This window comes from Neolamprologus brichardi, chromosome 23 (genome assembly GCF_056152115.1).
Source record: "Neolamprologus brichardi isolate AB-2024 chromosome 23, ASM5615211v1, whole genome shotgun sequence".
NCBI classification, from domain to species: Eukaryota; Metazoa; Chordata; class Actinopteri; order Cichliformes; family Cichlidae; genus Neolamprologus; species Neolamprologus brichardi.
The window spans coordinates 11,902,007-11,917,105 of NC_142125.1; the positions used below are offsets into that span (position 1 = coordinate 11,902,007).

At 40.5% G+C, this 15,099-nt stretch overlaps 1 protein-coding gene across 6 annotated transcripts in view; it reads left to right on the plus strand.

Annotated features, from left to right (window-relative positions):
• The first annotated feature begins 568 nt into the window (after nucleotides 1-568).
• celf5a (cugbp, Elav-like family member 5a) overlaps nucleotides 569-15,099 on the plus strand; it is a 194,153-nt gene continuing 179,622 nt past the window's right edge. For all 6 annotated transcript variants that reach the window (XM_006790373.3, XM_006790375.3, XM_006790374.3 and 3 more), the window contains exon 1: nucleotides 569-1,015. In XM_006790373.3, the coding sequence (XP_006790436.1) occupies nucleotides 658-1,015 (358 nt within the window). In that variant the 5' untranslated portion in view covers nucleotides 569-657. The remainder of the gene's footprint in view (nucleotides 1,016-15,099) is intronic.

Consider the following 15,099-nt stretch of genomic DNA (forward strand, 5'->3'; position numbering starts at 1 on the left):
GCGTGATTTGTGACAGAAGCATAGCAGCAAAGAAAGGGAAGGTTTGCGAGATGATAGTGAGCCCTGCTGTAATTTATGGAGGAGGCAGAGCTAAAGATGTTAAGATTTTCAGTGGGAGGAACCAGAATGGACAAAATTAGAAATTAGTACATCAGAGGGACCGATCACGGTGAGCTGTTTGGAGACAAAGTGAGAAAGAAAAGGGTGAGACGGTTTGCACATGTGGAGAGGAAGGATTTTGGACAGTGGATGTTGAATATGGAGCTGCCAGGCAGGAGGAAAAGATGGAAAAGATGAAAACCTCAGAGAAGATTCATGTAGTGAGGGAGGACATGCAGAGGGTTGATGTGACAGAGGAGAATGCTGGGATAGGGTGGGATGGAGGCAGATGATCCGCTGTGGCGACCCCTAAAGGAAGCAGCCGAAAGAAGTCTTTTCTGAGTTCAAGTACATCATAAACACCACTGGGTGTCGCTCTATAGTGTCTCATATCGCTTCTGCGCGCTTATTTCACCAATATCAACCCCCTCTTCCTCGCTGTGTGTGCGTGTGTGTTGTGTGTCGGATAGAAAGTCAGCCTGGTTTCCAGCTGAGTGCTTGCTCTCTCACAGTGTGTGTGTGTGTTGTCATTATTATCCACTCTGCTCCCAGCTCAGAATGGCCAGATTCACTCAGACTGAAACAAGAAGGCAGCACCATCCACAGCAGCCCCAGCCCTCTCACTCCAGCCTGGTTTTCACCGGACCGGGGGCACCACCGACCCAACAACCACTACTACTTATCCCACATCAGCACCAGTACCCTCAGATCACATTTCCGAAACCCATGAACGGGTCAGAACCCATTTCAATTCATCCGGAGAGCGGCAACATGAAAGACCAAGATGCCATTAAACTGTTTATCGGGCAGATACCGCGGAACTTGGAAGAAAAAGACCTGAAACCCCTGTTTGAACAGTTTGGGAAAATCCACGAACTGACAGTTCTCAAGGACCGATACACCGGCATGCACAAAGGTAATGTGTCGCCCCTCGAATGGCTGCGAGGCCCATATGAAGCTTAATATCTGCTTATTAGTATCTGTACGTACTGAACTGATTTGTAGTGAAATGCGGATTTTTGTCACTTTTATTTTCATGTTTAATCGGGCTTAATCGCTCAGCTGTCAATCCCCCCAAATAATCTGTATCGTTATGCTCATCACTGCTCATATTTCTGTATAACATTCATGAGGTTTGGCATTTTGCTCCAGTTGCTTTTTTTGTGCGTAAGGCAAGTTTTTAGCTTTTTAGTAATTATCAGATTGGTTTGACGCGCTTTTGTATTTCTATCTCTAAATTTCAGCATTTATTATGACCACAAAAAGAAAGATTTGCACATATTTTGAGTGTTTTGAACACGAGGAACAATTCTTTATTTTATTGCCTTTGAGTGTTTCCTTAACACGCTCCTAAGTGGGGCAGAGGCGCTCGGAAAGGATGCATTTTTCAACAGCCTCCTCTTGCCAGTCCCATCTTTTGCGGAGGGGCGGCATCATTTATTCATCCATATGCTTTCTTTAACATCTCCCCATGTGCAAATAGAGCGGGCTGGGTGCAAACGCGACACGGCGAAATCAGTTCAATTCTACAACGTCTCCAAAGGGCGCACGAACTGTCACGAGATGACGGACGTCGCCACGGAGAGTGGGGCAGTGATGCTTCTGCTGAAATGGAAGCAGCGGGTGTAAATCCACTCAGCTCACTATACATACACTGACAACTTCCATCTTCCATAATGAAGTTGGCTAGCAAGAATATAGATCACTGCCTGGGTGGGAAAAGCATTTCACGATACAGCCCCCCCCGCACCCCCCATCCCCTAGATTCAAGCAGTGCAGACGTCATCATTGTCATCGTCATGACCCGTGAACCCTCACCCAACCTTTAATTTAGACCAGAAGTGCATAACCCCAGAGCTGCACTGGTTTAGCTGATCAGTGACATTCAGGCTTTGACTATAAGCACTGTGATCACTGTTAGTTTCATTGTAACGGTCAGGCCAGTGCACTGTACACAAAGTTTGCAACATCTTATTCATATAACGACAAAAGGGCAATTGCATACTTAATGCATTTGGAGAACATTTATGGTGATTTCATTGCTGACACATAGAAGCCACAAACAAAAGCATGCAATGGCCTCGACTATCATTTAATCAAATCCACAGTTATAAAAAACCCTTTTCTTTGTGTTTTTTTCCACACGTGGATTCTTCATTTCGCAGAGCAGATGCAGATGTGTGAAGGATGTAAGCACAGGAGATAAGCCTTTTATTACAGTGACATTTAGAAAAGACAAATGATAATGTATGACAGTAAACATTACAAACCCTGTCGTGTCATGCATCAAGTCCATCGCAAGATATTAAATTTGTTTCTGCTACAAAGGTCGTCCCCATCTCCTTCAGAATAATTAATACAAGTCTTTGTGAAGGTTTCAAACCAGGATACAGTTACAGTATATAATAATAATAATGCTTGCCACATATTTTATGACGGTCGTAAAGTTGACGTTATTGTTGTGGAAGTCATTTCTTCAGTATTGCACTGATCTGGTTTGCTTTGGATGCGTGTGTTTTTGTGCTTGTGTTCATGCATATACTAAAATGTCATTTCACCCGTGTTACAGTGATGGCAGTATTTTGGGTCCTGAATGATGTCACCTTATCGTGCTATCAGGGAAAAGACAATTTAGGCTTTCTACATAACATAAACAGGACATTTCCATTACGCATACAAAAACACTGATTTTTGGTAGACATGTATATAATTCAAGTGAAATATTTGACACCTAGGCCATAAATTTGATATGTCATAATTAGCAATTACTTTTTCAATTAATACAGTGGAAAAACTACATTGTTATTCATTTGAAAAGGTTTTTTTTGTCAGATTTCCTCGTAGCATTATATTATCATCAATTTATTACATCATTCTTGCCCTGGTGGTAAAGTAGAAGAAGTGGGAAAATGTGTAATTGAGATGTACTGCTTGCTTTCGGTGAGACTCTGTATGATCACCCTCCTCAGTTCTCTATGTCAGTTTGAAATGCAAAACTCAAAAGAGCCTTTCAACAAAGTGAAATCCCTTAAAAATATCCAGTGATCTGTTCATTGTGCATTATGATTTTTTTTTTTTTGCATTTTACTAAACAACAAATCTTGTTTAAATGTAGCTGGATAATCTTCTCTTTCTGATTTAGCAAAAATGCTAAAAATATGATTCCAAATGCATTTCTCATGGCATTATTTACCCTGAATTTTAACGTACAAACTGCTAATGAATTTTAGATAAGCATAGTTCAGTCAAATTAAATGAGTTAGGATGTAATGAAGCCTCGTTGCACAATTAACAATACAAAATCAAACTCTAATGTGTCAGTGATCCTTGATGAGGTTATTTTATAGTTAATCACGTTATTAAGCAGAAAAAGGATTATGGGGTACGCATCCTGATGGAAACACTGGGCAAGCACCCTCAAAGTGGCACATTCACACTAACAAATCGATGGACAGAGGAACACATGCACATACACACATGCGCACATGCGCACATGCTATTTTCATTATACTAAGTGTTGTGCATTCGTAGCCATTGTGCTTATTCTGTCATTTGGATTTTTTTGGATTTTCATTTCATCCACATTGTGCTCTCTGTGTTTATTTCCTCTTTTCTTATGCAACTGTTTTTTCCCCTTGGTAATCCGAGAGGGAAAACATGGAATTAGTTTGTAAAGCGTGATAATAATGCATGGCCATAATAACTTGACTCAAGAGGATTAGCAAATGTGCATTGTCTGAAGCAGCAGTCTCTTGGGTGATCAGCTGGTTGCCTCCCTAAACAGTGGCTGCCTCTGCCAATTAAAAATTCAGTCTAGCCTGCCTCTTCAAATGATTAATTCTGCCCACGCTGTCGATGGCCTGCCAATTATTGTCGCCCAATTGGTATTAATAAGTAGAGGATTTCCTGATGTTGAATTTATCACAGACTGTGAAAACTTCTCCCTTTGGCTCTAATTACCTTTGACCAGCACATGCAGAACAAATACATACATGCATATATGCACATGCATATATCCAGAACCAGTGTTCCTTTTATGCATTGTGCCTGTTATGTTGCTTGCTATATCAAATTCTTTAATTAAAAGTGCAGTTTTCTGGGTAGATTATATCATGTGAGTTTCCACAATGCACTCAGATCAGAGAGGAAATGTATAATTTAGCACAACAGGTAGATGCACAGACAAAAAAAAATCCCTAGGTTGCTCCAATCTGCCGGGTAAGGCTGCCCGGATATCAATACTAAGCTTGTGTTGAGTATTACTGTGTTAATGCATTTATAAATGGAGATATTGCCGTAGACCCCAGCAAGCAGAAGCACATTAAATCACAGAATAATCTAATGAAATATTTATTCAAGTTTTTATTTTTTCCTTCGTCTGAAGCAGTCTGATGGATAGGGTTTCTCTGTAAGTTGTGCTCCTCAAAGAATAAAGAAGGAAGGAAGCACAGCTAGTTGGAACAAAGCATATTCATCAAACCAGAACTATACATTCCAGTTTTCCTTTATGAAGATGGAGCTTAAAGGCAACAGCACTGGTTAAACCAACCGTTGGTTTGTTAAAGCTGCTTTCTTCCTTTGATATTATGGAAGTACATGCACACATTTCCATATTACGTGTGCCTTATGGAAAGTGTCAAAGATCACGGCACTGCTGTAGGACAGCATCCCTCCTGGGGAAACAGATGGGAAAAATTCGCTTACATCCATAAACAGAGCTGTAGATACGACATGGACTGTACAGAAAGACCAAACTGTGTTAATATTACAGATTTAATAGACAGCTTTGGAACTTATTCCTTTTGACATTATTGCCTATTTACTAATGAAATGAACCAATATCATAAATGCCATGAAAGCTACACTCCGTTCCAGCTGTGCGTGTGACCTCTGAGTCACCTGAAAAACAATTCTCATTCTCCGCGCAGTTTTGTGCAGTGATTCAATTGAACAAATCTAGAATAAAATCTCCTGTCAGAGTCTAGTGAGCGAAGGCCACCGAGCCAAGCTAATGCAGTAACAACACTCGCCTCGCAATCTTTAAACGTCTGTAAATATTGTAATAAGCAACAGGGCTTTCCTCATAAAAGATGCAGCAGCTCAACGGGTACTGACAGGCGCTATGGGCCTTGACTTCAGGATGAGGAGTGCTGCCTCCCTCTCTCTCCTGCTCTTTTCTGTTGGTTTTCCAAGCAGATTGGCAATCTTAGATGGCAACAAGGCTGCGCTCTGCTGGAGGTTTGTATCTGCTCACCAGGCTCACCTGACTTTTATTCCGTCTCCGCTTCCCTCTCCTTTAATACCTGCCCAGGAGAGCCTTTGAGATGGATTGATTTCCTGCACCAATGCAACATTCATTATTGCTTGCAGTATATTATACTTTCAGTTTGTTGGAAGTGCTGTTACTCCATGACCTTTGTGGAATGTGTTTGCTGTAAATGGGTGCCCAGAATGGGAACAGAGATGGGAAAATGAGCAGTGAGGTCTAACTCATTAATGAAACCTATAATGTTTTTGCATTTCATTAACTCAAGTAAATAAAGCTCTTTGGTCCTTCATTCTACATTTTCTGGACAGTGTTTGTGTTTCAAGGGATGGTGGTGATGCCATGGTGTTTTAAAAAGTTATATTGGTAAGTTGACTGTTTTGATGACAAACTATAATAATAATCAATGCGAGATGGAAGGCGATTTTAATTTGGTAGCACTGTTGATTTGATGAATGCTCTACTGGCTTTTTCCAGAAATTTTAAATGGAAGATTTTTGAGTTGAATTATTTTTGGCTGTTTTGTGGACACATTTCTTTTCTAAAGGTAGAGTTGGCAGAAGCGCGCTGCCTTCCTGCTCAGGCTCAAAGGTCAGAGCTATTTTCTTAGTCTAAATAGAGGGAGATAGAAGCCTATCTATTTTGAATGGGCAGCTTTGCAGAGTGCCATTGCCTACAGAGCAGAGTGTACTCTTATGAGGGGGGAGGGGGGTTATAAAGGCACAGAGGGGGGAAAAGGGAGAGCGCGAGGAGGAGGGGGTTGGTGGTTTCTGTTAGAATAGCATGAGCTCTTTAATGTTGTGTTTGAGCCTGGCTGGGCACAGATTCATTTTAGAAGGAAAATGAAATAACAAGGGAGAGGGGAGAGAGGAGATTTTAATGCAATGTTTTGTGATAATCCCTCTCCATTTTGGAATGGTTCAGGAGAACTCATGCGATAAAGCCTTGTACAAGCCTGGAAAATAATAAGTTATTTGTCTTGTCTTATAGTACCGTGCCCTTGGAGGGCTTGCTAGCCCCCGTGTTTTGGACAAAAAACAATCACAGATTAGTCAAGCTGTCACATTTCTCTGATTGCCAAATCGTCGAGTCCTTGATATTGGTGTGAATGAACAACGCATTTATGTCTTACATGAATCTGCCTGAGAGTGCACGTGAACACAAAGCTTTGTGGATACTGGACTTGGTACTCTCACCTAATCCCCCCCACTGTCATACAGCCCGGTGTGACAGAGAGCATTTGCACAGTTAGGATGGAAACACGTATGAAGCGGGGCTCACGAGGCAAATGACAGACAGACACACGGCACAGAACAATGGATGTATGGACAGATGGATAAGTGTTTGTCAGAGATGCAGAAACAAATGGCAGCTTTTATCCTAAGGCGCTGGGAGAGCAGAGTGATGGTTCAGCTTGGGACATGGAGGATGCCTCTGACAGGCTGTTTGCCGTTTGGGCAACAGTGGATGGGATGGATTGAGGAGGAGCAGAGGCCAAGCTTGGCAGATAAAATAATCACCTGAAAGCTGCTGACATGAGAAAATCCCTCTAGTAACACTAGTAATATGTAATTCAATAATACCGCTGCTACTTGTAATGTTAATTCTGTGCTGTCCAGAGGTGATTTCTTATTTTATGATTAGAATGTAAGCAGTAATAGCAAAACTGTTTATAATTAATGACAAAATATATTATGCGAAAAATGCTAGTATTTTGACAGTGTGAATAATATGGTAGTTTGCCACCCTAAGTGGGGATAAGCAGAACTATTAGCAGACCTTGTTTTCCACAGATATTAAGCAATCCTTGAAATTTAAGGAAGGCACATTTTAGATTGGAAAATGTCTAAGAATGCTCAAGTCCATGAGGGATGTGTGAAGATACATGCGGCTCAGCGCGGTTATAAATAGATATTCTGTGGTATTTCCGAAAATAGGTTAAGCTGCCATCGCTGCACTGCTGGCATGGCATCGCTGATTGCCTGCCAGCCTCCCCAAAAGACTGCTCCCGTACTGTGCTCAAAAGGAGGGAGAGACAGAGGGAGCATCTGTGGGCGACTGCAGGCCTCGTTTCCAGCGCCTTTCCATGCCTCCCCTCACACCCCGTCTCTTCCATCGCTCAGCCATCTCTCTCCACGCTCCTTCCATCCATCTTTCTCACTTAAGGAGTGATGCCGCAGCCAACAGTCTCTGTGCTCTATTGCCAGTGACATAAACTGGTCAGAGGCTTTGTACGAGAGATGTATCGCATCCATTTTTTGTGTGTGTTTGATACAAGCAAATTGCATGCCAGAATAGAAAGATGAGAGACAGAATTTGTGTTACTTTTCTGGTGATCAAATATTAATTTTGTAGAATAAGCAAAGTATATGGACTTTATATGAGTTCCATTATGGCATCTGATCTGTGGTACACTGTACAACGGTAGATCTGGCTTAATTAAAAAAGACTGCTCAAATAATTAATGCCTCGTGGGTTCTCATATCTGTTTTCACTGCTCTTCAGACTCTATCTATCTATCTATCTATCTATCTATCTATCCATCCATCCATCCATCCATCCATCCATCCATCCATCCATCCATCCATCCATCCATCTGTTTAATCCAGGAAATACAGTACATCGAGGCAATTAACACCCCGGTGTCTGCTTGTTAGTCACACCATTAGTGTTAATTAATTGTCTCCTCCAGCTGCAGTGGTGATATGAGATAAATAAATAAAAGTTAGGACAATGACACAAATTATATTGTTGGCAAGCAGGGTATAAGTGAAAATGAGCTTTTGGAAGATGGAAAATAAAAAAACAGTATTCAGTGCCAGCGTCTTTATAAAGGCTTGTGTATATACATCAGTCTCGAAGAGGAGGTCACTGATTGCATCGTGACTACCTTCGGCACCACTTGCTGGACATGCAACGGAGCACCTTCTGTAAGAGACTGATTCAGCTTCACTGCCACAAGGACAGATACAGTATTGGACACATTTTATACTTACTTCACATTAACAAATTAATTTCCCAATGTGGGATAAATCAAGTGTATCTCATTTCATTAGGTTGCCCATGTACAGCGGTATACTGATAGAGAATGAATGTGTGAATGATTTCACCAGGTAGTGTTTTTTGCTCTCCTTGCATGTCTGTCTTTCTCATCCCTCTTTCAAACAGTCCATCCAAGCAACCTCCGTGCCTTTGAAGCGATGTCTTTTAAGGTACCTTTCAATTTGTAAAATCAAAGTGACTGAGAACCTGATCTGTCTCTTAGTCCATAGTCAGTTTGCAGCTGCCAGTCATCTATGATTGTGGCTTTGCTATGATCAATTGAGCTGTCTCAGAGGTTTAAATGCCTTTTAGTTTTAGACAGAGCACATGCATTTTTAGTAATATTGCATCAAATATGCCATACATTAAAGGGAATCTTTAAATACAAACGGTGTGGGCCAAAATGAAAGTGATTTTAGGGTTTCCTTTCTTGTAGTCCTGTTTTCCTCTTTCAAGAGGTTGTTAGAGTACATGAAGAGGATGCAGTTTTCTGACTTTGACTCGGACAGAGGGAGGTGGGGTGGGGGCACACAGAGTTATTGATTTCTGTAAATCCCTTGGCCGGAGCAGACTTGGCTCAGGGAGGGAAGCAGGGATGACAGGCTGGAGAGACGGGACTTGGCAGGTAAACTCTTGTTGCCCTCCCAGAAGTAACACGGCAGGAGGCAGTAAGTGTGAACCTACACATTATTTACAGCTCTGTGAAACTCTATCCATTAACAGTGTCAATTAGCTTGCTCATCAGGGATGCAGGGCACTGGACTACTATTTATAGATTGGACCATGGCTTTAATAGCAAAAGAGGGATGATGTACTCAGAGAGTCTACAAAAGTCAAGACTTACTTTAAAGGCTATAGAACAGTGGAGGATGCCAAAGTGCTGGATCATAAGTGTTATCCAGCCAAACATCAGGGATTCTGGCCAATTCTGGGGATGGGCTGCTGGTTGCAATCTGCCATGTCACCAACAAAACCTGCATTTGCTGCCAACTTTATAAGGTGCTTGTTGGAAATTCCTTTTTAATGCTAATACGTGTATATGTCATAAGTATGTTTGCCAACATGCAGATCAAATATAACATGGACATCTACAACTGGCACAAGTTCCCTTAATAGGAAATATAACAAGTTGATAATTAAAGGATTTATGAGGTTTCTCTTCCAAAGTCTCTGTGAGTTGAGACTTTCCCGCTGCTAGCAATCCCTGTGTTTATGCTTGCAACTGATTGTAGGAGTCTTTCCTTTGCTTTTATTAAATAGTTGCACATTAATAGGATAACATTAAGGAGATGGCTGAATATTTGCATCCACAAAGAAAAGCACATTTATCGACATGTCACAACAATCTCCAGATGGGTTGTTCTGAGTTTGAGCTCTAACCTCTATTATATGTTCATAAAAATGCGGTCCATTTTCTCAATTTAAAAATGTATTGGAGTGCATGATAGTAAACATACAAAGGAGCCTTGCATAATCTTACTGCCAACCTTACAATCCTGCAACAAGAAGTCTAGTGACAATTAAAGTGTTTAATTGTAGCACACATTGCATAATTAAATATATTATAACTGAGGCATTATAATAATAAGACTTATAATTAATGTGAACAACATTTTCAGATAGTTTGTGATTATAAACAAACAAATACAAGTTCGTGACAATGATTTGACATGTCAGTTTTAATTATTTATGGTTTATTAGGGAATGAACTATTGATGTGTTGTAGTACGTTGAACTTTTTAACTCTCAAAAACACTTAGTATGTCTGCTTTATTTAAGGCTATAGTTCACAATGATAGTTTTAACACATTTATACAGTTATTCTGTCATAGAAAGATAGTCAGTCATGACTTACCAGCTGGAATATATATGAAGTACCACTTAAGCAACACTTATTCTAGTAAGTGACTGTGAAGGTATCAGTATACAGTGTGTGCCTGCATTGCTGTGATGGTTTCTATTTCCCTGTATTGATCATGAAACATATACTGAGCATTTCAGAAAGAATTAAATGTAATTGTCACACTCTTTAGGCAATATATCACATGTACACACAAATACATGAATGCATGCACAAACACACACACGAAATCCTTTGGGAGGTTCTGCCTATGGATCTGTTTGACCGCTTCTTGGAGGCTATAGTGTAGTCTATGTGAGCAAGTAGCAACAAATCAATGGCTGAGGTTCTTCTACTCAGGGGTCAGAGAGGATACCACGAGGGTGCAGGGGCTATTTGTTGCCTTCATGATAGACACCGATGCTCCTCAGTGCTCTGCAGTGTTCATCCTCCCCCAGTTTACTGCTCATGGTGAAGGTGTGATGGGAGGGTTAGTGAAGGAGGAAATGGAAAAGGATTTTGGAGCTGGGTGCAGCAGAGATGAAGGGTTACAGTTATTAGTGGAGGAGTGATGGAAGAGTGCACGAGGATTCAGGGTCAGGAGATGTTTACTGTGCACAGTTTCTGGTGCTATAGAAGGTGAATGTCGGACATAATTAAGGTTTACAGGTTAAAGAAGGCTACTGCTTTTATTACACTATCATTATGAGGCTCATTACTAAGCTGGGGCAGCAAAAATGTTGTTGTCAGAACAATGACTGAGACTGTTTTGAAAGGTCCCTGCCATCGCTAGCTGTTCTTCTTTGCCCTCTTTCATCCTTCACCCTAATTATTGACATGAGTGTTGTGTGTAAACAGATCAAGAAGTGTGGTTGTGTTTTTTTCAAAGATAAGAAAATGATTAGATCAACTAAAAGATTCTATGAGACCAGACTGATTACCCCCCTCGTGGTCAATCTGAGAGCCTCCCGCCTAACCGACTGGCGATGATTCAGGTCATAATCACGTTGCATCCACGCCGATGATGTGTGTTTCAGCTACCGACCCTTCTGAAAGGCTCTCAGTTCCCTTAGAGCCCCGCATGGCAGTAAATGAAGTAAGCAAGTAATCTAGCCACAGTGATAGCGTTTTCCAAAGAGTGCAAATGATGTGTGAGCGAGCAGACAAGGCTGGTGCCAGGATTGGCTCAGTTTCTGCTACCTTCACACTTTCTATCCAAGGAAATGCCACAGTGAGAGCAAGTTCACACTTTTTCATTACACTGGGGCAGCTTGGCTCCTCTGGGGCAAGGAGATGGAGAAAAGAGGGTAGGAAAGGTGGAGTTTAAAAGAGAGAGGCTGTGGTTTAAACCGGGCCTGTCTCCTCGGAATTGCATTCATATTTGACGATTCTGCAGTACACATTTTATGCCCACTGCCTACGTAGAAGTAGGGTGCTCGTATTCAGCTTACCAGCAGCTACCAGAGTGGCAGTGCAAATTACTAAATGCTGAGATTGTGAAAATTACAAAAGATGGAGACAAACACTTTAAGTAAAAGTTCCAGACTCAGAGAAACATTCAGCAAAAATTCTAACAAATGATAAAAAAAATAAAATAAAATGAGGGGACGTGACTTAAATTTGGGAGCTATTTTAGGTCAAACTTTAAAAAAAAGAACCCACAAAAATTAAAAATAATCATAATAAAACAAAAGAGCCAAACATGAAAAAGCTGCATATATCCAGACAGAAATGTACCAAATTGAGAAACTTTTCATTTTGTATAGAAGAAGGAAGGCACAATGCAATAATACTCCAAGTATTATACTTCATCTTGCACTTAGACCAGTTACAATTCTGCACCAGGTTATTATAATTATGTTAGCCAAGGGAGTAAAACAAATAAAGCAAACTGTAAATTCAAATCATTTCAGTTTTATTTTTACGGCGCCAAATCACAATGACAGTTTCCTCAAGGCACGTTATATTGCAAGGTAAAGACCTACAATAACAAAGAGACATATTTCCAAATCATATTTCCCAGGAAAAGTCTGTTTGCTGAGACTGAATTATTAATTCTAGATGACAAACTTGAATAAACTTGAATTTTCTCTAAAACAGTAATTTGAAAAAATATCCTCAAAGACTTTGTTTTGGGGGGTTTGGTGGGGGAATTTTCTTGATGCACAACTTTAATGCCACTACCAATAACAATAGCCAAAAATAATTATTTTAAATGGCCAATAAAGTAACAGCAGTTTTCAAAGGAATCACTACTGGTCAGAGTATTTCTGGCTGACTAATTTAAAACAATATTTCTGAAAGAGTAAACAGATAGCTGGTCAAGGAACCAATCCAGCCACAGTATTCTCAGTAATATCTCAGTAATATTTTACTATCTTTTTAAAATTCTTTTTAATTGTCGCGAAATCGATCAATGTAGAGCAGTGAGACAAACCACGGAGGCCCCAGAAAAGTGCAATTAAACGATGAGTTTATTAACACACAGGAGAAAACATCAGCATATGTCCTCTGACCAAAATACATGTTGTGGACACTTATAAAGCCGTAGGGTACACGCCCCCCCATGGCGTCAATTACAGATTAAAATAGGGTCCAGACATTAGTCACAATTAATGGTACATCTTGTACATTTTTAATGGCTATAAACAGACATAGAACTTCTCTTTTCTATAACACCTTCCATACAAGGTAATAAACTTCAAGCCCTCAGGGTCTCTGGGGCTAATTATTGACTCTGGTCATCTGTTGCCAAGTAGAGTAAAATATAGTAAGACACCAAATGAGTTAAGGCCTCAGGCCTGACACATTCCTAGATTATATGTGTTATATGTATTGTAAGCATGCATTGCAGTTATCCTTCTATGTTCTAGTTTCCCTCAGCATGTATTACCTGGACAGTCACGCCAGTGAAGCTTAAGACCCTTAATGAACCGAACATCAACTCGAAATAAGCACAAATATGCAATGTGTATGAAATACTTCTAACTGTACTTGTAATAAAAGTTAACATAATGGAAGGATCCTCAAATGGACATCTTCAATAAACAACTTTAATGCAATATCAATACTGTGTGAAATATTATTAAATGGAATAATGCTGTAAAGAATGTTATTAATGCAGTTATAATGCATTATAACTGCATTAATAATGATGCAGATTGTATGGCAGCAATAAAAAACTTCTGTATCTCCACATAATTTAGGTGCGTGAATTTTTTTTAGTGTTTCTTCATTTGAGCTACTTATTATTCTTTACACCATAAAGGAAACATATGTGTGCTTTTGCAGGACTTCAGGAATGTATTTCATTGCCAAACAGACCTAAAGAGCACTGAAGGATGGCACAGCAGGAGTGCCTCCTGTGTCTCACAGACCCCGTGGACATACACTCGTGATTTCTACGACTGAGCAGGAACGCACTTCTTACTTACTGTCTCCCGTTCTCCCTCTGCCTCACGCGCTCCCTCCCTCTCTCCCATGTAACACTCTTTAATTACATGCCAATTCAGTGCAGAGGAGATGGAGAGACTCGGCCTTATTTCCCAGTACACACGTACCCCACTTAAAAATATATCATTAAGAAATGGGAGACCAGACACGGGGAGCTGCTGATGGAGATGAGAAGCTGGGAAAGACGAGAGGAGAAGAGGAATCTCTTCTCTTTGCAGCTGAAATCAATGTTTTAGACAAAGCTGTTTTAGGTTTCTGTCAGATGATGCAGAGGATCATCTCCTCGCAGTGGGAAGGCTTCCCCCATTGCTGTGTCAGCAGGCTCTGATTACAGTGGCTTTTTGTTGTATTTCAAACAATTTCATCATGCTCCCCCCCACTCACACTTTTGCACTTGGTATGCAACGCAGCGCTGGCAATTTGTACGTGTTTGGATTCCAATTATGGAGTTGTTAAAGCTTTTTCGCCTGTGGCCTGCAAATTCTTATTAAGCCATACATTAAAGAGCACAGAATCACATTTAAATGGAGTTCATGTTTCTCTTTTGTTTGCCAGTGTTGTGGTTGCTATTAATTTATTCGCAATGCCCTATGCATTACACATTAACAAATAAGTCGCGTTTGTGATTGTAATGCAAAATACTTGTTTCTTATTCAGAGATGGGGCAAGCGTTTGTCAAGTAAACCAACAACAAGCCCAGAGAGAGTGAAAAAGAGAGAAAAACAAGCACCAAAATGGAACCATTCCCTTCTGCTACCCTCGCCCATTTAAGAAACAAACAAACAAAGCCAAAACAACAACGTGTAACAGTCCGGGTATTGCGTCAAGTTCAAGCTAATGAGCAATACAAATTAAACGGTAGTGTGAGTGACTGAGGGGTTTAATTGGGGAACGCAGTTTGAAACGATTATTTTTGGGGTAACTGGGACAGGTAAGGCACCATTAATGCTGTCAGAGACTTGAAAGATCGCAACCTGCATACACGTCGCTGCTGTTTGTCTTTCATGCGATCATTTAGACTATAGTGGTTAAATATTGTAATGAGGGTCAGCGCATCCGCAGCCATGAAGGCACATATCCACGTTACAGACACTTTAGGCAGCGAGGCAAAAAGAGGTCCAAATCAATGAATAGATCAGTGACTTATATGACAGTTTAACCTTCATTGGAGAAACAATCGTAGTACAAGGGTCAGTAAAACTGTAAATACCGTACATGTGCTGTTCTGCTTTATTTATGCTTGTAGAGGGGCACAAAGAGTGGTGCATGGATGGGTAAAAGTGATCCCATCTGAAACAAGAACAACAGATTGAAATATTGTCTGTATGAAAACTCTTAATATATCACCACCCACTGAATATATTTGGCTGTTGAAATGAGATCCAAAATGCAGCGGCTG